This window comes from Penicillium canescens, assembly GCF_028828765.1.
Source record: "Penicillium canescens strain IBT 15451 chromosome Unknown utg000006l_segment0_segment0, whole genome shotgun sequence".
NCBI classification, from domain to species: Eukaryota; Fungi; Ascomycota; class Eurotiomycetes; order Eurotiales; family Aspergillaceae; genus Penicillium; species Penicillium canescens.
The window spans coordinates 1,526,313-1,553,865 of record NW_026703968.1 but is presented as its reverse complement, the minus strand read 5'-3'; the positions used below and the strand labels follow the sequence as shown (position 1 = coordinate 1,553,865).

General features: G+C 50.2%; 9 protein-coding genes across 9 annotated transcripts; 5 read left to right on the top strand and 4 right to left on the bottom strand.

Moving 5' to 3' along the window:
* Positions 1-375: 375 nt before the first annotated feature.
* On the top strand, positions 376-3,914 carry N7446_009547 (GTPase-activating protein; the record flags this gene model as incomplete). The annotated part of the gene is made up of 3 exons (XM_058518292.1): positions 376-1,180; positions 1,236-1,587; positions 1,634-3,914. 3 exons carry the CDS (start codon positions 376-378, stop codon positions 3,912-3,914), a joined length of 3,438 nt encoding a protein of 1,145 aa, XP_058369080.1.
* A 762-nt stretch (positions 3,915-4,676) lies between these two features.
* On the bottom strand, positions 4,677-10,438 carry N7446_009546 (putative Rho guanyl nucleotide exchange factor). Its single transcript, XM_058518291.1, has 2 exons — positions 5,540-10,438; positions 4,677-5,483 (listed from the first exon to the last, which is right to left on the bottom strand). Exons 1-2 carry the CDS (start codon positions 10,145-10,147, stop codon positions 4,740-4,742), a joined length of 5,352 nt encoding a protein of 1,783 aa, XP_058369079.1. The 5' UTR covers positions 10,148-10,438; the 3' UTR covers positions 4,677-4,739.
* Positions 10,439-11,715: 1,277 nt separating this feature from the next.
* On the bottom strand, positions 11,716-14,238 carry N7446_009545 (uncharacterized protein; the record flags this gene model as incomplete). Its single annotated transcript, XM_058518290.1, has 9 exons — positions 11,716-11,850; positions 11,905-12,273; positions 12,326-12,511; positions 12,575-12,612; positions 12,666-13,550; positions 13,599-13,726; positions 13,783-13,931; positions 13,983-14,068; positions 14,142-14,238. The coding sequence occupies 9 exons, from the start codon at positions 14,236-14,238 to the stop codon at positions 11,716-11,718; spliced, it is 2,073 nt and encodes a 690-aa protein (XP_058369078.1).
* Positions 14,239-15,775: 1,537 nt separating this feature from the next.
* Positions 15,776-17,808, top strand: N7446_009544 (acyl--CoA ligase; the record flags this gene model as incomplete). Its single annotated transcript, XM_058518289.1, has 6 exons — positions 15,776-16,051; positions 16,113-16,493; positions 16,550-16,819; positions 16,877-17,039; positions 17,095-17,417; positions 17,482-17,808. The coding sequence occupies 6 exons, from the start codon at positions 15,776-15,778 to the stop codon at positions 17,806-17,808; spliced, it is 1,740 nt and encodes a 579-aa protein (XP_058369077.1).
* A 953-nt stretch (positions 17,809-18,761) lies between these two features.
* N7446_009543 (CCR4-NOT core DEDD family RNase subunit POP2) lies at positions 18,762-20,667 on the bottom strand. The gene is made up of 2 exons (XM_058518288.1): positions 20,185-20,667; positions 18,762-20,106 (listed from the first exon to the last, which is right to left on the bottom strand). The coding sequence occupies exons 1-2, from the start codon at positions 20,647-20,649 to the stop codon at positions 19,132-19,134; spliced, it is 1,440 nt and encodes a 479-aa protein (XP_058369076.1). The 5' UTR covers positions 20,650-20,667; the 3' UTR covers positions 18,762-19,131.
* A 230-nt stretch (positions 20,668-20,897) lies between these two features.
* N7446_009542 (NADH dehydrogenase [ubiquinone] 1 beta subcomplex subunit 3) lies at positions 20,898-21,222 on the top strand (the record flags this gene model as incomplete). The annotated part of the gene is made up of 2 exons (XM_058518287.1): positions 20,898-20,995; positions 21,051-21,222. The coding sequence occupies 2 exons, from the start codon at positions 20,898-20,900 to the stop codon at positions 21,220-21,222; spliced, it is 270 nt and encodes an 89-aa protein (XP_058369075.1).
* Positions 21,223-21,666: 444 nt separating this feature from the next.
* N7446_009541 (WD40 repeat domain-containing protein) lies at positions 21,667-23,208 on the bottom strand (the record flags this gene model as incomplete). The annotated part of the gene is made up of 1 exon (XM_058518286.1): positions 21,667-23,208. The coding sequence occupies one exon, from the start codon at positions 23,206-23,208 to the stop codon at positions 21,667-21,669; it is 1,542 nt and encodes a 513-aa protein (XP_058369074.1).
* Positions 23,209-24,415: 1,207 nt separating this feature from the next.
* Positions 24,416-25,060, top strand: N7446_009540 (uncharacterized protein; the record flags this gene model as incomplete). Its single annotated transcript, XM_058518285.1, has 1 exon — positions 24,416-25,060. One exon carries the CDS (start codon positions 24,416-24,418, stop codon positions 25,058-25,060), a length of 645 nt encoding a protein of 214 aa, XP_058369073.1.
* Positions 25,061-25,944: 884 nt separating this feature from the next.
* N7446_009539 (uncharacterized protein) lies at positions 25,945-26,898 on the top strand (the record flags this gene model as incomplete). Its single annotated transcript, XM_058518284.1, has 1 exon — positions 25,945-26,898. One exon carries the CDS (start codon positions 25,945-25,947, stop codon positions 26,896-26,898), a length of 954 nt encoding a protein of 317 aa, XP_058369072.1.
* Between the last annotated feature and the right edge of the window lie 655 nt (positions 26,899-27,553).

Here is a 27,553-nt window from a genome sequence, read left to right as displayed (position 1 = left end):
TGTAGCATTTAGATCTACCGATAGACAATCAGACTCAGCCAAGGTTTCAGTTTGTATAGTTCTCAGGACTACCAACGCATTATTCTGCCAAGCTGTTTATAGGGCTGGTCACGTGAAGTCGTCATCACGGCCTCCCCCTCTTGTCGATCCGACAACATCACCCGCCCTGGCCCTCTTGTTTTGCAGGCTCAGCCCTCGGTGAAGGATAACTTGTCTTGTACAATGCTCCTGAAGCTTCAATTACAACCACGCATGGGCTTTCTTTCATATTCCTAGCCCGGATCTGCTTCACAGTGCCTAGCTGTAGCTCCGACCCCAACATCATCGGATACCAGCTCCACAATCTGATCCAAGTCCCCTCTTTTATTTCTCACAATGTTACAGTGGACATCCTTCGTTCAGAAGGCGCAGAGCCTGATTGATCCCGCCAACTTCAACATTCCCGCCCTATCCACGGCCGACCATAATCCCTCGAAGGCCTCGCTGTTCCGCCAACAATTCCGCCTCCCTGATTCCCAGAATCCACTCCAAGAGATTACTGCTGATCTCGTTCTGCCGCTCCCGAATTCATCGGCTAACCAAGGCGATGGGCCACGCAAGGCTGACCGGGCCGGAAATAGATACACGGGGCGCCTTCATCTGAGTGAGCGGTTTATCTGCTTTTCCACTCAGCCGACAAGCTTTGTTTCCTCTGCTACGGCAAGTGCTTCAACCACGTGGACCGGCCAGACTCATGGAACTGGTCCGTCGGGCAATGGTTTTATCCTTCCTCTATCGTGTATCCGACGAGTCGAGCGTCTCCATAGCGCCAGCCATGTCTTCTCCCTGGCGCTCACAACATGGAATGGTCTGCTCAACAAGCAGCAAGAAGCCAACTTCGCACCTCAGCGACTCATCTTGCAACTTGTCGGTAGCAGACAGGCTTGCGAACGATTCTGCGATACATTGAAGAAAGGCCTGCGGGAAGGAATGAAAGAGGTTGAAAGCCTTCGGACTGTCGTCAACGATTGCTACTCGGAATACTTGCTGTCAGGTGCAAAGGGAAAGGGCCAGGAAGGTGCTGATGCCGACGCCCGTCAACCCCCAGATGCGGGGCTGGGCTTGATTTTCCGCTATCCTGGCGATGCACGCAAGTTACGTGATCGCAGCAAGATGAGACTGTGGGGCGAATATTTCAGAGGTAAAGACATCTATATTTTGGCTTGGTGTACGGACCTGTCACTAATTATCTATAGAAAATGGCCGCAATGCTACGCTGGTCCGCCAGCCAACCTTCCACAAGCTCATTAGAGTCGGTTTACCGAACCGCTTGCGCGGAGAAATCTGGGAGCTTACATCTGGCTCTTTCTTCCTTCGTCTGCGGTCTCCCAAATTATATCAGGAGACATTGGCCAAGTTTGAGGGGCAAGACTCCCTTGCTATCGACGAAATCGAGAAAGACCTGAACCGCAGTCTGCCAGAATATCCTGGCTTCCAGAGTGAAGAGGGTATTGGCCGCTTACGACGAGTCCTCACTGCGTACAGTTGGACCAATGCAGAAATTGGGTATTGCCAGGCCATGAATATTGTGGTTGCTGCACTGTTAATGTATGTTCAGATCCTCAAGTCCGAGAGTGAGCGCTAACTTGAACAGCTATATGTCAGAGGCTCAGGCATTCTTCCTTCTCTCTGTCTTATGTGATCGTCTCCTTCCCGGTTATTATTCAACAACCATGTACGGCACACTGCTGGATCAGAAGGTGTTCGAGTCATTGGTTGAGAAAACAATGCCGGTTCTCTGGGAGCACCTGACCAAGTCTGATGTCCAACTCTCTGTGGTCTCATTGCCCTGGTTCCTTTCTCTCTATATCAATTCTATGCCTCTTGTCTTTGCTTTCCGCGTCTTGGATGTTTTCTTCCTGGAAGGGCCGAAAGTTCTCTTCCAGGTTGGTCTTGCCATTCTTCGGGTCAACGGCGAAGAGCTGTTGGAGACTCAGGATGATGGTTCTTTCATTTCTGTCTTGAAATCATACTTCTCACGTTTGGATGAGTCTGCCCACCCGAGATCAGAGAACCCCAAGCTCCGGGCCATTACCCGATTTCAGGAGTTGATGGTGGTTGCTTTCAAGGAATTCTCAGGCATCACTCACAGTACCATCACTGAAACGCGTGAAAAGCATAAGGGTGCTGTGTTGGAGAATATCGAGACCTTTGCCAAGCGGACTTCTATCCGCAATCTTGGCCCAGAGAGCAAGCGCCTGAGCATAGATGACCTCGGTACAATCTACGACCGCTTCTACGAAACTCTGTATCAATGGGAACAGCACCAGAGAGTCATTGAGGAGGAACGCAGGCGGCAAGAGAGGAAGAAATCCGAACGCCTCTCAATGCTCGCCCCTCCTACGGATACACAAATCGGCCGTGTAGGCCTTGGACCCAGCCCTACACATATGGACTATGATGCTTTCCGGGAGTTTTTGGCTGCTACCTCTAAGTGGGCGGTGGCTGATTCCCCTGGGCCAACGAGGAAAGCATCTTCATCAGGAAATTCAGCACTGTGGGCGAACCGCCGACAGCCAGCTGACCATGAGTTCATGCAACGACTCTATCGCAAGTGGGCCACTGATCCTGAAGAAGGGTTGAACCTCCAGAATGTCGTGAATGGTCTAGCGCGTCTCAAGGGATCACCTGACATTATGAACAACATCAACTACTTCTTCGACTTATACGATGACAATGGCAATGGCCAAGTCGATCGTGAAGGGATACTCAAAATATCCGAGGCGCTTTTGTTCCTTTCTCGACGAGGATTTGAGGGCACTGTTACTGCAACTCAATCTGTGGAGGACCTGAATACGCCCAGAGATCGCGAACTTGCCGAGAATTCGCTCACTACCGACGAGAAGTTCCTTGGTAGTGTCAGTGCATTCATCCGTCGCTGCTTCGAATATGCCGATCCCAGCCACCCCGAGAACCAAAAGGGTGCTCAACAAGATGCCACAGAAGAAGCAACGGAGAAGCTAGACTCATTCGCTATCGGTGACGATGACGATGACGAAGACGAGGATCTCATTGATATCGATGAGGGAGACTCCAAGTCCAACAAGTCTCCAGCACCAGACGCAATACTCCAATCGGCACAGTCCAGCACCGCCGAGTCAGACAGTCACGACCATAACCGCTCAGCATCAGAGTCTGCCAACCCAGCTCTCGACCCCAACAACCCTCTGCACATCACACTCCCCACTTTTCGAATGGTCGTCCTCGCCGACGAGCTCCTAGAGAAATTCTTCGAATCCTACTTCCCTCAATCCTTCCACCTCTCTGACCATCCCCACCCAGCCGCTCTTGCCGCCTCTTCCTCGCTCTCCTCCAACCTCACTACCTTCTCCAACCTCGGGAGCATCCGTTCCTCCGGACTCGCCGGCTCCTCGGCGGCCCCAGTGGCTGGTGCTTCAGGTGGCATCGTGCCTCCAGGCAAAGGCCTCCGTGGCGTACTGGACAACATCGTCACAGACGGGATCCGCATGGCAGCCGAAGTCAAAAAGAGAATGGACGACGCCCAGCGCGAACTGGAGCGGAACGCCCTCGGCCGCGAGGAAGAAGACGATGAAGAGGATGATGAGGACTACCCACGCCGTGAGAATAGCGCTGCCGTCATGGCTGGCGGAATCTCCAGCTGGGGCGCGGGCGCATATGGCGCAGACACTGAACGCCGCAGCGTCGTCCGCGATGCTGACCGTGATCTCCTTGAAGGAGCTGAAGTTCTTAGCGTCCGCGGTAAGGATGAGAGTACATCCCTTCTGGACGGGAAGGAAGACACAGACTCTGGGCCAAGCAAAGCCTCCGACAATGCTGCTAGCTCCAAGAGCCATGGTTCGCCTACTGACCATGATGGCGAGGTCATTAGCAAGATCGTCGAGTTCGAATCATGATCTTCCTGCGTACTGTCTCTTGTCTCCCTTTGACCTGTATGGTTTGGCTGGTTTCCATCTCCGCATTTCTTTCTGTGTAACCCTTTTGGATCGGCCTTTTTCATGCAATACTGTACTACAATACAATACTTGGTTTGGATGCGTGTCTTTGCGACTGTTTTGCATGCACACAGCCTTTTTAGATATCTTATCTGTCTTAGAAAGAAGAACCTGTTTTGGACTTGTGGACTCGAAAAGATTGCCCATTATGTAGCAAACTTTCATGCCCAATTTCCTAGATAAACTATCAAGAGATATTAAGTTGAGACATATTTCCTATAACGGACTAGAAGATTCGTAAAGATCAAAGAAACTGTGACATGAGAAGTACTTGAATTCAGAGAATCGTCAAATCATGAGACGCAACGACGTGCTCTATGTGCAACATTATCATCAAAAATTGAGCATGTCCAACTAGGAGCAGGCTCAGGGGAATGGATGCAATCGGTCATCACCGAGCTTCAAAATGTAGAAACAGAAGGGTATGAGGTGATGATGAAGAGCAAAAGAAGAAAAAAGGGTATAAAACAAGCAGGGAAGTGTGAGAAGTGAGGCTCGTGCATGGGAGTGCATAGGGAACCCACCATTGAGAACAAAAGGCCCAGAAATGGAAAGGCGAGGGAGCCAACTAGCTCGCTCGGTGGTGAGAAAAGTAACAGGGGGCAAGATACAGATGCAACCCAAGAAGATTAAAAAATTCGAGGTAAATATCAAGATCAAAAGTGGCCATGTAATGACCAACGTATGCAAAAGAAAGGAAGTATAACCAACTGTCTCGGCTCAGACTTAGTCTTTTTGGCCCTCGTTCTCAACCAACTCCAAGACAAGCTGGCTCCGCTCGTACTCTGGGTGCTGCATGCAGATCTTCACCGTGTTACCGACAGAGCCTGAGGAGACACCATTAGTAGCACCCGAGAAACCGCTACCCATTCTCATAGAGCCACCACTGCTTGCCTGTGCATTTCCGTCAAGCGAGCCGGGCATTTTGCTACCATCATCAAGGCAGACAACGTTGCGACCGGGGATGACCTGGCGCAAGCGACCATTCATCGCGTTGCGGACTTCAACAAAGTCGTCATTGAAGAGAATCAAGAAACGTCCATAGAGACAGGCAGTGTGTGCGCAGCCGACAAACTCCATAACCACGCTGCGAGAGACGTCGCCGTGTTTGTTGACGTATACGGCGCACTCTTGGTAAGCAACCAGGAACTCGCTGTCGCTGAGACGGAACATGCCGAGTGGCTTAAGGTCTCTGATGCGATTGGCGATACTGTGGAGGGTGTCCTGTGCATCTGAAACTTCATTGGTGCGGAAGTCAGGTACAGACCATGAATGTTTCTTGTCGAGGGTGAGGACCTCGATGCCCTTCTGGGTGGAGATGGCCAGCGAGGAGTGAAACATGTTGATTCTGTAGGTCTCGGCGGGGATGTAGAACTCGTCATACTCACGGAAAAATTCCGTTTGTGAGCGACGCGATGTGAAAAGGCGGCTCTTGTTTGTTGCTGATTTCTGTAGGACGGGTTCGAGGACCTTGAGAAAGAGTGTCAGTTCTGAATTCATTAATACAGGTCCTCAACGATACATACCTTGAATGTGGACGACAGTCCATCTCGCTTCTTGTATAGCACCAAGTACCGATCCTTCAGACGACCAGCAGCAAAGAAGCCGACTTCACGGTTTCCAGACAGTTTCTGCGGGGCTCGTCGAGCGGAATCCTGAGATGACTGCGAGGTAGACCCACTGGCAGGGCAAACCACGTCAAGATGATATGCAATCAAAGAACGATCCGCAATGAGCAGTAGAAGATTGAACTCCTCGAAGACGGCAACTTGCGTGACCCGCATGATGGGAATAGCTCTGTACCACCCGCGGGGGTTGTTCAGCTCAGACATATAAACACCGTATTCTGTACCAATTGCACACATGATTCGACCGGGAGGCTGTTGGAATACTGTTGCACAGGTGACGGAAGTCCTGCATACGGGGGTTGGCCTGGGTCCAGAACCTTCGTATTGCTTCTCGACTTCCTTGATTGCACGATGCAACGGCGTGCCAGTGATAGTGACGCTTTTAGAGCCCGGTGACTGGTCAGAATATGCGAACGCAGTATCTGCAAGTACACGAAGCCTGAATGGCTCTGCATTTTGTGAAAATAGAGCTGCCGCATGTTTTGTCTTAGCCTCGATGATCTTCTGGCACCATTCCATGCGGTTCTTGGCGGAGTAGGCATAGAGAGTATAGGTTCCTTCTTTGCCGAGGTGCTTGATCTTGAAGGGGTAGAGGATCTTGTCATCTCTTGAGTTGTCGACGACTGTGTTTCCTGCAGATGCAGGTCCAGTATGTGTTAGGGGGCTGACAACGCCTTGAGAGGGCGTGACAGTTGAAACACCACGAACGGAAGATTTGACAACCGGGTCGTCGTTGGTGCTTTCGAGACCCAAAAGATCCATTGGAATAGGCAGTTTTGATACGTCGTATCGCTCGTACTTGACTGCTCGGTCTCGCATTGTGAATGTCTTAGCCAAAACAAGGTAATGGTCGAAGAGAATGGCATGTGTCTCCACAAGGAACCTTGTGCGGGTTCCGGGACGTTGAAGATCGCCCCGATGGATGATCTGTCGACCCAGGTGTTCAAGATTGAGCTCGACTTCCTTCTTCATGTCAGGCCGCAATTGTAGTTTGGCTGCTAGTTCCATCAAGTTGGCCTTCTTGTTCATCTCTCCCACTTTGTTATCACACTCCAAAGCAACGATCTTAATCTCTTCGATGGCCTGGGCGACATTAGTCTTCTCTTCGGAATCCTTCACCATGTTCTTGTGGACAGTGGCCAAAAGAAGCGTATAACGCTGAATTCGGGTGATTGGAGCCTTAAGGAAGGTGTCCCAACTGAGTCGGTTCGATAGTTTGTGTTCTCGCACCTGGTTCAAGAACTGTTTAAAGTGCGGGTTGCGTTCGGCCTCCTTACGCACAAGGTAATTAGCAGTGGGGAAGGTCGCGGCATAGTCAATGTAAACGGTCTTCGCCTTGCGAATCCACTCTCTGAAAATGTCACTGAACCCAGTAATGAAGGGGCCCTGCTCCTTTTGACGGTACTTGAGCTGTGCCAATAGGAAGTCCTCGTTGACCTTTTTCACTGCATCAACCTTGCCAAAGACATCCAACAGGAACTTGGGAAGTCGTTTGGTCGGGATGATTGATGGGTTCATGCCAGCCAATTGGTCACGATAGAGTTCTCGCAGGACATCCAGTTGCCCAATGTAGGAGTCTTCTGTGGTGACAATCTCGTGCAAATTGTTCTGCCGATCAACTTCTTTCCTGGGATGAGACTCCCATACCTCTTTAGGTACCTTGTAGAAGGTCACCCAGTCCTCGGCCTTCTTTTGAGGTGCCATCATCTGCGCTTTGAGGTTGACCTTCTTCAGCGTTCGCATACAATGATGCGAGTAGCACCGACCAAAGCTATCGGTATCCTCGATGTGCATCTCCTGCAAATGAAGCTTGGCAGAGTAACATCCGGTACCAGTGATTTGGAACAGGACACCAGAAAGGCCACCAGAGCCGAACTTGACCCATTCCTCTTCCTTGACCAGCGCGCCTCCTTCGAGCATACCGCTGACAACACGAGCAGCCAATGTTTCGGCATCAGCGATGTTCATTGTGGGCACCTTGTGAGTGAACAATGCCACAATAGCGTCGGCAATTGCTTGCTCCTTGAGATCGGTTTCATCCTCGCTCAGGTCGCGAATCCAGGACAGAATGGAGCTCAAAGCCCAAGGCTCGCTACACTTCTTGAATTGCTCCGAGGACAGCTTGGCAGGGTGGAACCTCTTGCGGCGACCAGCCGGGATGCTTGGCAAATCCAATGTGACGGCGGCCGCTGCCGCTTCAGCCGGATCTATATGAGGGAGTTCCTTCTGTCCCAGTTGCAACATGAGCTCGTGCTGCTGCTGCCTGTACCTAACCCGATCCGCATCGGTTTTCGACCTGATGGGCGGATCGGAACGAGGTCCAATAGGAGTCGATAAAGATGACGACCGCGGGACTTGGGATGGGCTGAGCAGAGCATCGTCATATGAGTCTGCAGAAGCTGGCAAGGAAGCGTTGTTGTTATACTGGGCATAGCTATTCAATTCCTCTTGTTCATGGTGATTGTAAGTACCGGCAGGCATCAGATGTGAGACAAGATCAACATTGCCAGCCGGTTCAACAGGTGCAGGTGGAAGTGGACGCATTCCAGGGTGGAAAAAGAGATCTTCATGGGCGGCTCGGTGGGGACTTTCATCGTCGGATTGATATGCAGAATGAGGCTGGTCATATGGTGATTCTCCCTCATCGCCATAGTCAAAGCTCATCCGACGACCATAGGCGTCGGGTGCCGATAGACCACCTGTACCACCCGCATCCACCCTGGCGTCGGGGTTGGGAGGCAGATGATGGAGGCGGTTGGCATACTCATATGCGATAGGGGGATGTTCGTATTCATCATAATATTCCCCACGCTCATCAGGGGACACATTGGAGCTTCTGAATGAACCAGATGTGCCTGTTAATCTATCGGCGGGATCCGAGTACTCCTCAGCAGTGTAAGCAGGCTCTTCGCCGTAGTGCAAGTTTCCAGAATAACCCCCCTCATACAATGCAAGGTCATGGCCGCTGAATTCCTGGTCTTGGTGGGGATCGGGATGTGGTGAAGGGCCTCTCGGAGAAATGTTGGAGCCACGAGAGCTGAGAACTGAGGCATTTGTCTCGCGTCGCATCCGCTCTTCTAGACGCTCACGGCCACGCTCCTCACGTGCCCTATCTTCTTCGTCTGCCATTTGCATCATAGCTAGCCCAGCTGCAGCCTCAGCATCACTTTCGTCACTGTAGGCGTCGTAATTGACGTAGTTCCCTGTGCCTGTGTCCATGTTTCCATTGGTGTGTGTATGTTGCTCATCGGGCGACAAGCGAAGGCGCGAACCGGCGCTTTGGTGGGATGCTCGTGAACTGTGACGCCGGGCAAAATTCTGGGGGTCCACTGCCGCTTCAACCTCTTTCATCAAATCTTCATATGCCACAGGTGGATCTGAAGGTAAGCGGTTGTCATCTGTTTCAGTTTCTGCGTCAACTGGCGGCCCAGGGAGAGGTCGCGATTGAGGGTGTCGAGTCAAGGTGTCGGTTCGTCTCGGTGGTATTTGAGGCAAATCTGGCTGCATCGGAGGGTCTGGCAGGGCCCGCCCTGCCCCAGCATGAGACACACTCGGCCGTTTGCCGTACAGACCATTTCCTTGGCTCTGATGAACCGGTGGCTCCGGAGGCAGATCACCAAAAGAGGCGCCGGTATTCGATGGGTTATATTGGGGAGATTGTGAATCATACGCGGATCCTTGTGTGCCATAGTAAGGCCGCGATGAAGGTGGGGGCATAGTCATTGTGCCTGGCGAGTTCGATGGCACATACGAAGGCGAAGGGATAGGTGACATGGCTTGATATGGAGACGGACGTCCTCCATACGGGTGATCAGGGCCCCTTGGCGGTGGCAGCGGTGGTTGTTGCGAGGAAAAGCCGTAGGATTGTGGGGTCGGTGGTGTTTGTCCGTAGTGCGAAGCTGTGCTCTGCCTTCTTGGTAGAACCGGAGAGCTCAAGCCCGAGAGGTTGGCAGACTGATATGCCGCAGGGTTATACGGTTGATGACCTGAAGCCGGAGTCGCATAGGAGACATTGTTTGAGCCGTTGTAGCTCAAGGGGTTGTAGGCGAGGACCGGTTGGGATTGTGTGTGCGGGAGGCCGTATTGCTGGGGGTTATAAGCTGGCTGGTTCGTTGACGTCCCGGAGTACTGGTATTGGTAAGACATGGTGGAGGTTTGCGAAGACGCGCGACTGGGAGACATGCGCGACATGGCATCTGATGAAGTGCGCGAATATCTGGAGTCCCTGTCGTCGTCAAAGACACCCTGCGGGGCGTTGTAGCCGCTTTGTGCCGCATACTGTGCGTTTCCATCGGCCACTCGTGCATTCTGGGCTTGGGCCGAGTTGAAGAACCCCGAATCATCCCCGGCATTGTAACTTGGCATCCTTCGAGGCAGATGTTGATTCGGCGCGGGGTTTTGCTGAGACGAGTAGCTCTCGTAGCGACCTGCTACCGGTTGAGCGGGCGCCTGGGCATTCGTGGATTGGCCATAGTATGCCTGCTGTCCATTCGGATATTGTGCCATGGCTTCGGAGGGGCGAGAGACCGACCCGATGTTGACTAGACTGGACTTGACACGCCCACGGTTGCGCGAGGGGCTCTATTGCGGGATTCGTGTGGCTCAGGCGACCTTAGGGCGAGCAACTGGAAAAACGAGCGACTGGGAGGGTAACTGATTCGAATGAGGGGGACCACGCGGGCAGATGACAAGCCGGGGAGCTGGCTCTAGGCATCCCCACACAGTAGTAAACCGTGAAGCGTAGTCTGGAGTATAAGAAGCCAAGTCCAGCACGAGTGTGGAGGGTGGGTGGTGGAGGTGATGTTGAGTTGGGGGCTCAGCTGTGCCCACGCTAGTCGAGGTACCAGGGACTTGCGTGCCAGTTGTTCCCCACCGCCAACGGGATGTACCACTACCTCCTTGAACGACGCTGACAATATGCGACTTTGACGTGTCTGCAGCTCCAGGGTTTAAATATTAACGTCCATATATACATATGTCATTGTAAATCTGTCTAGCTGCGCCGTTACTGCCGTTACTACGGTCACTATTATTATTGATTGGTATTAATTCCCCGGAGAAAAATAGGGGTCCAGATTACTACATCGCCCGACTTTGGAGATGTTAATTTTTTTGATATTATAAAAACCTTTTCGAGATAGCATCCAGATGTCTTTCTTAGGTACTTAGTTACACATATCCTGGACGTAGATTGTGGAAGAACCCTGTTATGAAGTCGCAAGGCTGAAAGGGAGGCTGAGCCGCGCCCCACAAAAGTTTACAGGGTGCACATTGTGCATTATAGGTCAAATATAGCTCTTTGAACTCGAGACTGCAAAGGCATTGTTTTATTTTCCTCCTTACATGGATGTCTGTCGGAATTTCATGCAGAAAAATGGGGTTCTGAGGCAAAGTACATATATAGGGAATGGACGCGACATAAAAAGTCTGGTTCAAGTCAAGAATAAAACGGAAGCCTCGGGCTTTCCCAAGGCTTTACAGCAAGAGAGGGTGGCTCTTCTTTGTACAGCATTCAAGCCGATGGCTAAGGTAGAATTCCTCGTGGCCCAACGGATCTAAACTACGTGGGCTGCCGAATATGCATTTTGATCAGACTCGCATCATCAAGTTGTCCTCTTGATAGCAAGCTCTACATTATTTGTAAAGGATAATCTTGTAATCTCAATATGTCTGATAGGATTCAAGAGCCTGTTCATCATTGCTCGAAAGTATTCCGGAATGCGGAAATTGGAAATGACCAGTATAAAATGAGATTTAGAGCAATAGAGTATATAGAGCACAGGGAACATCCAGCGAGGCCATGTCATAAAAAGCCTCGACCTGGAAAAGCCACAAAGCACCTCATAGTGACCAGCATAACAAAACTTATACAGCAATATGGTATATAGCAAAAAAGCAAAATTCTGGACGAACAGATAAAAGAAACGAAAAAGCGGCAGATCGCCGCTGAATGGTCAGAGATCGGTTCTAGCAAAATAATCTAGATATAACGCGCAGTGTGTTAGCAGACCACATAGAAAAAGCGAGGCGTCACTGGAAATGTGACCCAAAGTAGGGTAGTCATAAATTTGGCATCACTTTCCATCGTAAATCTGCTCAGGTGTCAAATAAAACTCGCCCTTCTTGTATTCTCGAGCATCGACATGTTCGGGCTTGACATATCTCGCAGTCAAAGCAAACCGCAGCTTGTTCTCAGGTGCCACGGCGTGCTGGAAGGATCATGTTAACGTTGAAGGCAATCGGGGATAGAATAAGCCACACACCTCATAGTACTTCTGGAGCTTCTCTCCATGCATGACTACCAGATCGCCATGGTGAAGCTCCATCTTGATTGTGGCTGGTGCCTCTTTTCCCTTGCGGCCCTTCAAGAGAGCGCGACGAGAGGCATCATACTCATGTTGTGAGATATCTCCATCATGGAGTTCTTTTTTGAGGGTCTTGCGCTCATCTTCAAACATGCAATCTTTCAGGACAGGATCGTCTTGCAGAAGGGTACCAATCGATTTGGTATCGGCCTTTCGAGTAGAGCCATTGAAGTATTTGTACTTCATGCGGATGAGCATGGTTGCCTTTGCCCCGAGAGATAAGGTGGCAATGCTTGGGCCCAATGAAGATTCGCCGTCGTCGTGAAACTTGAAAAAGAGATTAGTGGACCTAATACCAGCTCCATGTGTTGTGGCTTACCCCTATCTTCATATTTTCGAAATAGCCAAGCGTCAGTAGCTCATTTGGAGGTAGGTACTTATCCCCAGCAGAAACTACAGCATTCTCTGTCGCCCAGGACAAGCGACCTAGAGCTCGGAGCATGTCCTCAGGTGCTTCATCAAAGCCCTTGGAATCGACAGACACAATGTATTTGTAGGGCATGCCCTGTCATCATTAGATCTGATCTAATTGAAAGGAATATTTCGGGCTCGGAAAATATCAGCTTACATAGTTAACAGCAAAGTGAGAAGTCAGGGTGCCAGCAACTGTATCATAGTAAGCAAACAATGCGATAGTTGTGTATGTTTGGCCAGCTTACCTAGACTTGACTGGAGGCGGAATCTCTTCAAACCGAGATCGCCACGTTGAAGATTCACGAAAAGATCATCGGGCCCATTCTCGCGGCTGTTTATGGCTCTGTTAGACACGTAGTGGGTGATAGAGCCGACACCGTCAATTGTGTAAGTCAATTTCCGATACGGAAACATGGAATTGTCATCAATAGCTGGGAGCTTGAACTTTTTGTCGAAAAGAATCGCTCGCTTGACAGGAGCCAGCTCAAAGTGATTGAGGACAACACGAAGAGACACCGGGTTCATGTGCATGAACTTTTGGAATGGACATTTCTTGCTACATTCCTCAGCATTGGTAGAGTCATCATCACACTTCCAGCCTTGCCAGAAAGTTCGACGGATGCATTTGAAACATTCAGGGCACACAATTCCCTTCCATGCAATCCGAGATGTGCTGACATCTGGGGCATTCTCATCTATCGTTGATAGAAGGTCCGGTACAAGACTGTAGTGAGGCTGCACTGCGGGGTCTGGCCGATGGCGAAAGAACAAGAAATCAGGGTTGAAGGTGAGCTCACCGGGAGGGGGAGCGTCATCAATCTTCCAAAATTCGTCACATCCAGGGTTCAGACACATCCATCCTTCGTTATACAGCAAAAGGCTGTCCTTGGAGCAGTTCTGGCACGCGAGGGATGCCGGATTGGTCTCGAAATCTCGTTCCTCAAGAGTCGCCAGAGCAGAGGAGTCTTTTAGTGCCCACCAGCTCTTCTCACAGAGCCTCAGCTTTTCAAACCGGACCTTGACCCCGTGTTTCTGACCAATCTTCTCAAACCAGACATTGGTAACGCGGAACCAGTCCATGATATTATACCGATGGGGAAGTTCTCGATTGAGAATCTTGTTTTTGCTGCCTGTGATGATCAACAACAGTAAGCGCAAAGCAAAATTTGGTAACTTACCGATGACAAGGCCAACAGCAAGCTTTGAATCCATGCTACCGATGATACTTTGCACAATAGCATTCTCCGGGTCTTGGTTTTTTTCGAGGGTCAGATTTCCCTCCGAGTCCTTGGTGCAGCATCCACCACTGATACAATCAACTGTTAGGTTTTGTAAGAAAAGAGCACGCAGCACTGATCTTACATTCTCGTAATGATGACCTCGTCATCGATATAGGTGCGAGATCCACAGTCGGCATCAATCAGAAACCCATAGCAGAAGCCTTCGCTGTGGTACATGGCGCCTTGGGTGCAGCGAAACCAAGGAATTGCATCGCAGAGTTGCTGACGACCCTGGGTGAGTGTAAGAATGCCAGTTCAATCGTATAAAAATAGTTTCAATACCTCTGACCAGGCCGGGGGAGTCCCATAAATTGGTTGAAGGAATTGGGCGCTGACAGCAGCTTCGAATCTGTCAGGTGAAACTGAAACTATCCGATGTCAGCCTTGTCTCCTCAAACGAAGATGACTGAAAGACCACGGGACAAAAAGGATCATTCCCACCTTTTACTGTCTCTTCTTTCTTTGATCTAGTGATGCGCCCTGTTCGTACAGGTCTTTCAGCCGCGGGGGCCCGCTTGACAGCAGCGCGAGAAACCATCATCAATGACCTGCTGCGAAATGATTGATAAAACGTCTCATATGTCAATTGGGCTATTCAGCATGTCAAAAGCAAAAAGCCTTGACGGAAACACTAGGTTCCGGTAGGGTTCTTCACCGTGGCGCTTCGGAGGGTGGATCTCTTGATGCAGCCAACGAACGACAGTCGTCGATCGAGTTCCCAGCTCCCGATTTCCAGATTCGGACTCCGCGAGGCGCAACAACTTCCAGAGAAAGGAATGCCTGGTTTACGAGGATGGAAATATATGAAAGGCAGCAATATTATTGATGGAGATGCTCTCCGTGATGCAAGTAGAAGTGAAAAAGCTAAGAATACATTTCGACGGGAAGAACCATCGGATTCATCACGGGATTATTCGTACTTCTTTCCTCCGCTGATTAATCCCTCGTCAGGAACCCGTCAGCTGGTATACTCCAGGGGTGAGGTACACTGAGCTAGTCTTGCAGTCTGTACCCTTTTTGCCTCGCTAGTGTGCAGAAATTTATAGTATTGAAAAGCGTTACCGACATAATGGCACGTAGTAAGCTGCACATGTAGGCGAATATCAAATCTTGAATATCAGGTCTTGAGTACTGTGCGTAGACTGTAATCGTACATCATATCGACTAAGCAACCAAGAAGTAGACTGTTTGTTCCTTGAGAATACTCTTAAAAGAGTCATGGTTGCAGACAAAAATACATTAGCGGGAAGAGATGTAGCCGGGGATACGTCGGTAAAAGCCCCCGTTACCAGGGGAAAGGGCGATGATCTGCATGCCAAGGCCACCTTAATTCTGAGCGGTCTTGTATCATTAATAATGGTGGGATATTGTGTATATTCTCATCCGTAGCGATCAATATTGTAGGGATTCAGCCATTACTTACTGTGCATTAGTTCTCGGCTTTAAGATTGCAGGGAAATACTGCGTTACCTCTCTGTTACGTGCATGAAAATCACGGTTACTTGCATAGCAGCTACAATAGAAGACTGGGATATAAACTATAGCACAGATTAGATGATCTCTATAAAAAGCAAAGAGAACAAGGGACAAAGTCAATTCGGTCCGTTCGGGACGAGAACTGCACAATCGCAATTCGTTCGGATATGTTGATGCCGCCGAAATACCGAGGCATATCTGGTCTTGGCAGTTTCAACGAGCTCGGAATAGTCGCAAATATCCACCGAGTTGGCCAATCCTCCACAGCTTAGGTCATTGGCGACGTGAACTCGGCCCAAACTATCCAACAGCGGTATGTCAGCGGTATATCCCAGCAAATCCGCCAAACCAAGGGGGAAGTGGAAGTGGGCGCGCGCCTCGCTGAGCTTGCCGAGTTCCCCGCACGGCTGCTCCACGCTTCCCCATAAATTGTTCCGTCGGCCGGTTTTTGAAGACAAACTCTCCCATTCTTCAAGTTAATAAGTTAGTTCTCTCTCCCCGTGCTATCTCAAACATTACTCACCATAGTTATCCTCCAGTTGACATAGCTTCCCTGCCATTCTTGAGTCTGTGTCGCTGCAACTCCGAGACCATCAACAATGGTCTTCTTGCCCTCAAAAGAGGCCGGTGAGCTAGGGCCGGTCCCCGACAGCATTCCAATCTGCGATTTCGTTCTTAACGAGAAATATGGACGAGTAGCACACGATAGCTCTCGGGATCCATTCACATGCGGCCTGACTGGAAAGTCATATTCGTCGCGCGAGGTCGTCGACTGCGTGGACCACTTGGCCCGTGGTCTCTCTAAAGAGCTTGGATGGGCACCGAATCAAGGGTCGGAATGGGATAAGACGCTGGCCGTCTTTACGCTCAACACGGTAGGTTAAACTGCAAATTCATGTTGAATAACAAACGAAAGCTTACATCTCTTCTGGCCAGATCGACTCCCTACCACTATTCTGGGCCGTTCACAGGTTAGGCGGTGTTCTCTCTCCTGCCAATGCATCTTATTCTGCCGCCGAGTTGACACATCAACTCCTCGATTCCAAGGCGAAAGCCCTAGTCACCTGTGTTCCTCTCCTGTCCATCTCGCTTGAGGCTGCAGCCAAAGCTGGTCTTCCAAAGAGCAGGATCTATCTATTTGATTTGCCCAAGCAACTCTTCGGTACCAACAAGGTTCCGACAGAGTTCAAGTCTGTTACAGAAATCGCCGAAGCCGGCAAGTCCTTGCCGCCAGTTGAGGAGCTGCGATGGAGTGCGGGAGAGGGTGCTCGTCGAACGGCATTTTTGTGCTACTCTAGTGGTACTTCTGGCTTGCCGGTAAGCAATGTGCACCAATTCTATACAGACACCGCTGACTGACGGCTACCTTGCAGAAAGGAGTGATGATCTCACACCGCAATGTGATCGCCAATGTCTTGCAGATGACAGCGTTTGAGAAGACCTACCGGGATAAGAAAGCGCCACCGGGAGGCGTATATACTGCGGTGTCCCTTGGTCTTCTTCCCCAGAGCCACATCTACGCTCTTGTGGTAATTTGCCATTCTGGCGCATACCGAGGAGACCAAACAATTGTCCTTCCCAAGTTTGAACTGAAGTCATACCTGTCCTCTATTGCGCATTTCAAAATCTCTTCGCTCTTCTTGGTAGGGTTTCCTTTTCCAGAGGGCAGACTTATGTATCATTCTCTGACCGCAACCTAGGTTCCCCCAATTATTATCCACATGCTGGGCGCCAAGGAAGAATGCTCCAAGTACGATCTGAGCTCCGTGGAGACTCTTTTCACCGGCGCCGCACCATTGGGACCGGAGACTGCAGCGGATTTCCTCAAGGTGTGGCCGAATGTTCTTATTCGGCAAGGTTATGGTAAGCCAAAGCCAATGCATGAAATGATACTGTGAATTGACTTTCTATTGTACAGGCTTGACGGAGACATGCACGGTCGTCAGCTCAACTCATCCTGACGATATCTTCCTCGGCTCCTCTGGCACCCTAGTTCCAGGATTTGAGGCACGAATTATGACACCAGAAGGCAAAGAAATCACAGAGTACAACACACCAGGCGAGCTCGTTGTCAGAAGTCCAAGTGTTGTCCTGGGCTATTTGAACAATGACAAGGCCACCAAGGAGACATTCGAGGATGGCTGGATGCGCACCGGAGACGAGGCCGTAATACGTCTCGGCCCCAAGGGCACAGAGCACGTATTCATCGTCGACCGGATTAAGGAATTGATCAAGGTCAAGGTTCGTGATACACTACAGTTTGAGACAGTCCCTTTGGAGCCAAGCTAATAAACGACGTCTTTAGGGTCTCCAAGTCGCCCCAGCCGAACTTGAAGCCCACCTGCTCGCCCACCCCGATGTTTCTGACTGCGCTGTTGTCGCCATCCCGGATGACCGTGCAGGAGAGGTTCCCAAAGCCGTTGTTGTCAAGGCACCTTCAGCAGGCTCGGACGAATCCGTCTCTCAAAAGCTTATCAAGCATGTCGAAGACCACAAGGCGCGTCACAAGTGGTTGAAGGGAGGCATCAGATTCGTGGATGCTATTCCCAAGAGCCCTAGTGGTAAGATTCTTCGCCGATTGATCCGTGACCAAGAAAAGGAGGCACGGAGAAAGGCAGGTGTTAAGCTTTAGCGCCTTTTGCAAGCATACAATAAAGTTAGAATCAATTGACTATAGTACCCATCTCATGTTATATACAACAGGGGTCATAAATTTGTATACAGCGCCACTGATAAAGTATTGGACAGTCTACAAGGCCTCGAAGTGAGTATACCGTTTCATGCATTGTTTTCGCCCTACATTGGCCTCTTTTTTTTCATCTCCTTTTTTGCCCGTTTTCGAGCGCGTCGGGTTGTAATCGTTTGAAAATTGGGGTCTAATCATATAGACTATATAAAGGTGGGGGGCGTGAAAGGATTTATGGCTTATGACTCTGGTATTGCTGTTGGATTAAGAACACGGTACTTGTGCCTTAGGTTTAATATACCAAGTCTACGTCCGTTTGGAGGATTTGAAGTAACCTTTAAAGAAAGCTTTGAATTTAAATGAAGTATTTGGTAAAGCTCGAATCCTCATCTTTGTCGTCCAAGACGCCTTCCTCGTTGCGCAACTCATGGTCAAACGCACCAGGATCAACTTGAAGGGCGTCTGCACGGGAAAATGGGTTGAATGGGGTTGGAGCATACAGCGCTGGGTCGATCAATGCCGCAAGATATCTCAAAAGTCTACATGAGCTTTAACAGAGTATTAGATAAAGCTTTATTGTGATAGTTAAGGCGACAAGCTTTGATATCTAACAGCCGGATCCATTGCCCCGATCAAGCTTAGCGTATGGCTCTACTAAAGTAGCAATGGGATGCGTGCGTGCAGCTCCATATGCTATTACTCATGTTGTTTGTCATTGGGCGAGGAAGATAATATCTCGGTGGTATGTCCTCACTGTGCAGGGACGTGGTCTCAATGGCAAACTGCTGCTGCACCGAGATGGATGTTCTCTGGAAACAGCGAACGCCGATAGATGACGCCAAGGCAATATACAGTTACAGTGTCTTTAGCAATGCTTCTTAAAATATCCTTGAGGACTTCTTTACTATCCAGGCTAAGTTAGATGTAGCCAAGAGAATCAGATTTCCTATACACAAGACACAGGTCCGATCTACCCCCAGAAAGCAAAGAGAACGCGACCTAGATGACAATAACAAAAGGCACGAGGCCATGATAGAGCCTGTCAACGCCTCGAAAATGGAGTCAAATACCATTCAAAATACCAGCCAAATCAAACGCCAGGCACCTTCCTGCCCAACACCGTCGTCCAGCCCCAGAACCTGGCACAGGCACCGAGCCCATGCAAGCAACAGGCGCGAAGACAATGCCGAAGATCGAAGGAAAACAGCACGAGAAATATCGTGCGTATGTACATGCATCATATCGTATCAACCCAAAGGTTCTCCAGGCTTATGCCCGACCCATCTGGAAAGCTCCGGGGGTCGTGTTGTAGCCAGCTCCGTGATGTTGAGGGGTGTGGGCGCCGGTTCCGTGAGACCCTGTGTTGGGAGTGCTGGGAGTGCCGCCGGAATAGATGGTGGCTCCGTTCAAGTTCGGGGTTTGCTGGGCCATATTGTAGGCCATTGCGGGCATCTGCCCGTTGAGACCCCAGATCTGGCCGGAGTATTTGCTGTCATCGATCGCGCCGCCGAAAATGAGTTGGCGAGTCTTCCAGTAAATCTCGCCCGTCACGAGGGAGTCGGACCCAGCCTGGTGAGCGATTCCAACGCGCTTAACACCGAGTTCATCGGCAATGTCTTGCAGGCCAGATTTCTGTCCGAGGTTGGTGAGGATCTGTGCCGCAGCGGGTGTGAGAGGAGAGCCGTTGACTGCTTGGTTGCGTCCGGCGTGCTTCATGAGGTACTTGATGTCGTATAGAGAGGGGAAGAAGATGGTGAGCAGCTTGTGGAATTCCTCCTCATTCTCGGGGAGCTGAGAGCAGAGCATGATCTTCATCAAATAGCCAAAGTCGTATCCAGAGTGGAAAGAAACCCAGTGAACATCATCCAGAAGCACCAGCCCAGAGCTGATCAGCAGAGCACCGAATTCAAAAGGATCAATTCCGTTCTTCTCGTGCATGGCGAAATCGATTCCGGACTTTGCGAGCATTGCTGTTGATTCTTGAGCGTACATGTCTCCTTCTAGCGAGAACCGGAAATTGAACTGCCATGTGCAAGGTGCGGGCATCATTGCATTGCCGTAGGGTTGTCCATTGGCATCGATGCCGGAGGCTGGCGGTACCTCTCCCTCATCATTGAACAGGGTAATTCCGAGCTGAATCATCTTCAGAAGATCGACGTTGCATCGGAGAGTCTGGTAATGGTAGTCTGCTTTATTCGAGAACGAACCGATCGGCCGTGCAACAATTCCGGGGAACTCGGTATCCTGAAATTAAAAACGGTAAGTCGCAGTCCAACGTCGGAGCGAGCTTCGCTCGACTGTTCCCATGAATCAAGTCCTTACCATGCTGATGTATGGGTACTTGTCAACCAACTGTCTCAACACTGCCATCTCATGGGCCAAGTTGTGCTTCCAGACATCTCTTATCCGTGACTTCGCTGCACCAGCCTTGTTCTCGAGTGCTAACCGACCGTCATGACCGTGATGTAATTGCTGCTGTTGCATTTGCGCACCGCGCGCGAAACCCATCTGTGCTGCATGGCTAGCAAGACCGGTGCCCCCACCATCACTCGCACCAGCCCCTGGAAAGCCACCCACAGCCATGCCATTCGCAATACTGGCGCCAGAGAGAGTAAAAGGGTTGATGTTGGTGTTGGGGTTGCCCGCGAAGCCTGGATGCCCAAGCGAAGGGGGTGGTAGGCTATTGGCTGATGCGTGTGCGGGGTGCTGAGATTGAAGGTGAGCTTGCTGTAGGGTGTAAGGAGTAGCTAGGCCAGATGGCCCGTATCTGCCGACGGGAGGTGGCATTGTGTGATTCGAGGTTGCGCATGGAAGAAGTGACAGTTTCGTCCCTCGAAGGCGGGAAAGCTATGGGTAGTCCGTAAGCGGTTAGCGTGGATGCTTTCTGCCAAGCACACCTCTTTTCCTCACATCCGGCTCCTCACAGCGTTACTTGTGGTCGATCGCGGATTACGGGACAAACCCCAAGCACTTTCTATCTCTACTTTTGTTCTTTTCCTCACACTTTGTGTCACATTTCTCTGACAGCTCCCAAAATGCCCGCCCGCAACCCCACCGGTTTCGACATCGGCCAGTTCAAGGCCGCGGCTTCCCCATCTTCGGTTTGGGCCAAGCGGGACCCATGGGCTCGCAAGTATGTTAAACACACAAGAGACCATGCCAATTGTATCAATGCTGACCTTTTACAGTGAGACCTGGCGCTACACTGGCCCCTTCAGCCGCTTCAACCGCTTCAAGGGTCTCTTCCCCGGCTTCGGTATCGCGACTGTCGCTTTCACTGCCTACTGCGCATACGAGCACTTCTTCATGAAGGATGACCACCACCACGGTGATGCCCACCATGGCGAGGCCCACCACTAAACTGTTGTTCTTGGAGATCAATTGAGAAAACCGCCGGCCGACGGATCATCGAGTGGAGGACGTATACCCCAGACGACGAGAAAGAGTCGACTCGCCTCCGCGAGATCCACTATCGGGTTCGGATGAAAGAACCTACGGCTTTGTTGAACCCAGGAGCGTTCGTCGTGTCAGGGCGGAGATGCAGCTTTTCATGCCTCATGAGAAGTTTAGCTTCCAGATGGCGCTTTGGGTCTGTTGATTTGTCGAATGTACATAGCTTTTGTTCCACTACTACAACGATATATTTTTTTTGCTGTTCGATCACTAAGTGCGCCAGGAATATTTTGAGAGTCACAAAGCTGATACCGCTTTGATCCCTTCTATAAACACGTAATATCATTATCGACATGAGCCCCCACTATGCAATTTTGGGAACATCCAAATCTATTTACTTTTTGAAGCAGATTATTCCTCGAAAACCAGCGAGATGCCATCGTCACCTGCGGTAACGATACGTTTTCCATCAAGGCCCTGTACGAAGCCCATGATGCCACCAGCTTGCTCGCCATCCTCGTTCTCGGTGACACCCATGTGACCCTTCCACTCCTGCATCAGACCCTGACCAGCAGCGGCGGTACCACCGCGTGCGTCCCATCGTCGAACGACGCCGTCCAATCCGACGGAGGTGAGCATCCAAGACCGGTTCTGGTTCGCTGCAGGGGTGGAAGCAAGAGGTCCTGGGACAGAAGCTGCCAGAGGCGAGCGACTAGGCAGGAACTCGGCCTTGACAACGGCAGCGCCATCGTGGGCCTCCTTGATATGGCGGCGGACGGCGAACCTGTGGGCCGCATCGTAAAGCGCAATGGAACCATCAACGGATCCAGAAGCAAGAAGGGTGAATGGAGGCTGAGAGAAAGAGAGGGACTCGATGCCATCTGTTTGAGCCTGCAGCGCAGCCATGATGGTTCCTGCAGCGGTAGCACCCGCTGCTTGCGGGAGAGGTCCCTTGCCCTTTGCCGCTGGTGCGGCGGCTGCAATGCGAGGAAGACCAACGACTCGGATGTGACCCTCGCCACCACCCACCGCGGCAATGCCACCACTGGGGGAGATTGCGATGGCATATAGACCACCTTCGACGGCGAAACGCTGGTCCTCCGCAGTCAAACCAAGGACAGCGTTAGTACCTGGGGAGTAAGAGATACCGGCAGCGGCAGCGGCTCCAAAGACATCGTATACATAGAAGCTTCCGTCCTCGGAGACTGTAGCCAACAGGTTTCCATCCGGTGTCCACGCACCGGCGGTGCAGGATGCGGTGTGCGAGAAGAAGGTCTGAATGATAGAGATGGGCTGGGCGGGGTCGGTGTGATCAATACGGAAGACCCAAGCGCTACCATCATTGGCGCCGATGGCAATGACATTTTGCTTGCCATCGTCGCCCTGCTTGTGAGGGCACACCGCCATCCAGTTAATCTCCTCGACCTCCTGAGCCTCACCAAAGAACTCCCACGCATATCCGTTCTTCTGGGGAGTGGTATCCCTCCAAGCTCGGAGCTTGCCGTCCATACCAGCGGTCACGACGTATTCGCCGGCGGGCTCAGTGAAAGCAACGGCATTGACGGTGTCACTGTGTCCATCCAGCTTGGCGATAGGTTGCAGAGCCTCACGCTCTCTGGGCTGGGGAGTGGTTTCATAGCTCGAGGGCAACACGGGTCGCTCTTGGGGTGTCGAGTCAAAGATATAGGCGGTGTCGTCACCCGCACCGGTAATAACGATGTTGTTGTGAATGGGGTGCTGCGCAACACAAAATACAGAGTCTGAGTGCGAGTCGAAGTGTGCCGAAGAGTCGTTCTGGAAATGGATCTCATCTTCAATGGTCATGTTCTGGTCGGCCTCATCCTCTCCTTCAAGGTCCATGTCATGGTCTTCATCATGGTCGAAGACCTCCTCGGCGTCGTCTGCCTGCATGTAGGCGTCATCCTCAGTCTCCCGGTGCTCGTTCGACGACATTTTTGGATGACAATTAAGATGGTGTTCTTATTTCGATGTAGATGAAAGTGGTTGAAGCTGAGCAGATGGTCTCATCTAAATTAGGACTTGCTTCAAAGAATGAAAACAAGAAATATGAGTCTTGTTGAGGCAAGATGAAATGCGCTCGATCTTTTTTTGCAACTCCCCGCTTAGAAATCCACACCCCCACGGCAGATAAGCGTTCAGATTTTCACCGCCCTGGTGACCGCCCAGGAAAATAGCCAAGCTGTATCTAATCGGAAGTATAGTTCAAGTTGAACCCGTATAACTTATAGTATTTCACTCATCTTTAGATATAAATCTCGTGATTAAATATCCTGTTACGAAACATACGGCCCCTAGCCCACGAGAATCATGGTCTCAGGCCACACAGAAATATAGTCTTCGGGCCTGTCTCCCACCTAGATTGCTTCACATATATTTCCTTCCCCCTCATTTCTTCTGTCGTTCTTTCAGCTTTTCCACACACTCTCTCTCTATCTGTACTCTACAGCAGTCAAGTCTTATTGAGGCAGCTCTCTCGCAACCCTGGCCACAGTTGGTAGCAAACGCGCAGTGGTGGTTCGCGAATTCTGATAATACAGTGAAGCTTCTTATCTCGTGCACATTGAGTTATCTTCTATTAAGCGGTATTGTTAGAGAACCGTGGGCCGTTCTTCTTCTTCTGGCCTTTTATGTTAATTTTTAGCTTCATTGCGAATACCACCTTGCAACTAGGCCCTATGTAAATTCCTTGTTTCAAACGATACACACATTATATACCAATAGGACATATACATATAGAAAGGACCAATAGGAAGGGGAGTAGACGCCGTAGCGCTGACCTGGGTCAATGGCTGTCGAGAGCTAGGGCTGGTACTGTACTACTGTACAGTATGTACCTGGATTTCTGCCACCGCCTTTGATATCAGAGGGTTTATGGACAGCTTGCCTTCTTGTCACCCTGTGAGACAATCACAACCACGAGTCTCGAGTTTAAAGGGAACATTGCTCTGTTGATTGGTTTGATCACCCATATCAAACAGTACAAAGTACGACACCGCATACCCTATCCCCAACAACTACTACATCCTGGCCCTCTCGGAGCACATTTGAAGTCATAGCAGCGCATATACTAACAAACCCCAGAATTAAACCCGCTCACCAAATCCAACTCAAGACCTGAACGGGTCATCCAACCTTCAACATGGCCAGTGAAATTGACATCTTCAATGAATATCCACTGCACATGGACCCAGCCTCCAAAGCCCTCTCCCTCATCGCCACATCCGCCCAAACACCCGCCCAAAAAGCCGCCATCACCGCCGAACTGGAAGAACTAAACCAACTCCACCGCTCTCTCCAAACTCTCGACCCACCCAACATCCCCCCAGCTCCCCTCCCAATCAACCCCAAGCGCGGCGCGCAAATCAACAAACTCCGCGATACCGCCAACGCCGCATACCGCAAATCAAACTACGACGAGGCCATTCGACTGTACACGTACGCCATTGAGATGGGCATCGCCCGGCCGGGCTGGGAACCTGTCACCCTTGCGCGCGAGGAGTTGTCTGCGCTTTATGCGAACCGTGCGCAGGCACATATGGCCAAGCAGGCTTGGCCTGAGGGTCTTGTTGACGGCAAGTGCAGTGTGGATTCCAAGCCTGTTGCTAATGTCAAGGCTTGGTGGCGGATTGCTAAGTGCTTGGCGGAGATGGCGCGGTATGAGGAGTCTAAGAAGTTCTTGGCCAAGGGGCTTGAGATTGAGGGTAGGGATTCGGAGGGTGGAAAGGAGTTGATTGGGTTGCTTGAGGATGTTGAGAAGGCTTTGCTGCGGGGTGCTTCTGCTTAGAGGGTTACCCATGCTTTCATCTTCTTCTTCTGTGGCTTTTTAAGCATGCTGACGACGCAGTTCAGCTTCCTACTCCTACTTCATTTTTTTTCCTTATCCAGTTTGTTTGACTCGGGCTATATGATTCCCTCTCTGTCTGAATGTTTATTGGCGTTTAGGGGCAATTAAATAATTTTTTTTTTTTTTTTTTTTTTTTTTAATGTACTACTACTGGTTCTCTCTCCGGCCAAAGAATTGGCAATCGTGTTCAAACATTGCGCATGGTTCTCGCTACATAATTATTGGTGACTTGGTCATATCAGTCATATAGCCAAGTCAGGAACAGTAGATCCTCAGACCTTAAGGTCATCAGGTTCCATGCTCCCAGACACTCAAGGCTAGCTTGCATGTATCTTTCAACGTTGTTGTTCTCCGCCCTTAGTAAGTGGATCCAGGCCAATCAGAAAGCTAGCTTTTAGGCTCGGTTTGGGTAAACAAACAGTCTCGGCCTGACCCGAATATTTCAAATCATCATAGACATCTGTCTTTCCCATCCTCGCTTTGCCATCAAGTTGCAACACAAAGTAATCATCATGGTTATGGAGACAGCCATGTTACCTGATACTTCCGCTTTACAGCGCAATCGAGACCTCATGAGAGAATTTGAAAGGGCACTTGAAATAAATCCGACAGTCAATTTGAAGGCTCTCATTCCTGATTCTTATGTTCAAAAACATGTGGGCGCACAATCACAACATCTAGAAACAGATACAGCTAAGCTCAATCAAAAAACCGTTAATGAGCTCCAGGACGCCCTTAGAGATGACCCTGAGGTGGACTTGCTTTCAGTTTTTCCTCCAAACTATTCTCGTCGCCGGCGGTTCGCAAGCCAAACCAGTGCAAAAATGACAGGGTCTGGTAGGATGGAACAACCGAAGCCTCCAGATTTTCGGACACGTCTCGATGGTGTGGAGAAAGCTGAAATCGTCTTCCCACTTTCGAATGATGTGACTACCATGCTGACACCATTCTCGAATTTTTCTGATGGATATATGGGTACGGAGCATTCATTCCTCTCAGCAATACGACGAATGCTTTGGGATTCCAAAAAATTATGGGAAAATCCGATACGGGGCATCGTCGTTCAATGCAATGATGATATCATTGCAAAAGTCATCACGACGAACGGCGACTACACGGAGTATACGGCTTTGCAATACCTTGCAGAACAGGTTCCTGAAATTCCTGCTCCTAGACCTCATGGCTTGATCAAGTTCGGGTCTTTTTGCATGCTTTTCATGTCCTATATCCCGTCCATGACGTTGAGTGAGGCATGGCCGTGTCTTTCACACGAACAGAAGATTTCCGTGCAGTATCAGCTAGATGACATCTTTAGCAGGTTGAGAAATGTTCGTCGGGGGGATGGTCACTATCTTGGGGGGCTCGGTGGCGAAGGAGTAAAGGGACAGCAGCCTAATACAATCATCAGCACGGCTGCTGGATTTGAGGATTTCAGATACTCCGCCCCCCATCACGGCAGCACTACATACGCCACTTTCCTTCGCTCTTTCCTCACAGATTCCATTCAAGGTTCAGTCTTCACTCACGGTGACGTCAGAAAAGATAATATCTTAGTGAAGCTGAATCAAGACAATGTCTGGATTGTCACTGGGATCATTGACTGGGAGGACAGTGGGTTCTATCCAGAGTGCCACGAGTGTACTCAATTGACGAGGACATTGAGTGTGACGGAGGAAGATGACTGGTATCTCTACTTACCAGCGAGTATCTCCCCGCTGCAATTTCCGATACGTTGGCTTGTTGATCGACTTTGGGATATCCATACCAAAACCACATGACTTTTATGTATATGTGCTCTTTTCTTCCTCCACTCACTTCTAGACTAATATAAATCCGTAAAAGTAGACACAGGATCCCGTAGTTACAAAGAACGCACTTCTACCACATATAGGTTTGGTTTTAGGTCCAGACTTGAGACCCAAATTAGGTTTTGGAGAAGTCTACGGCGACACCTAAGGTCTTTAGCTTAAGATTAGAGGGAGCTATCTCTCCTCGTAAAGAATAGGATCGGTCTAGTATTAATTCTTATTAACTTAAGCCAGACGTACGGGCGCAGTTGCTATAGGGATGGTTAAATACTAAGGCTAGGATATAAATATTTTAGTGTAGGAAACGCCAAGGTTAACTTAGGACGTGCGTAACGGGGATAATGAGCGGGAATAGGAGGGTATAAAGACACCGGAAGAGAGGGAAGACGAAGCATCTTATAGGCACTCGACCGGGCTAGGCGAAGAGGGAGGGAGCTTAGATTTAGCTGTAGAAGGGAGCCATTTTCGGCGTCAACTTCACAGGTCCTCATATTCTATATGTAAACATCCAATCACCTTTCCTTGGGATTTTGTATGTTCCTTTGAGACTTGCATTGTTGGTGAAGTTGGAATGTTTAGTCCCCAAAGACAGTTGGTGTTTGCATACTAGTTGTTGTCTAAGCCC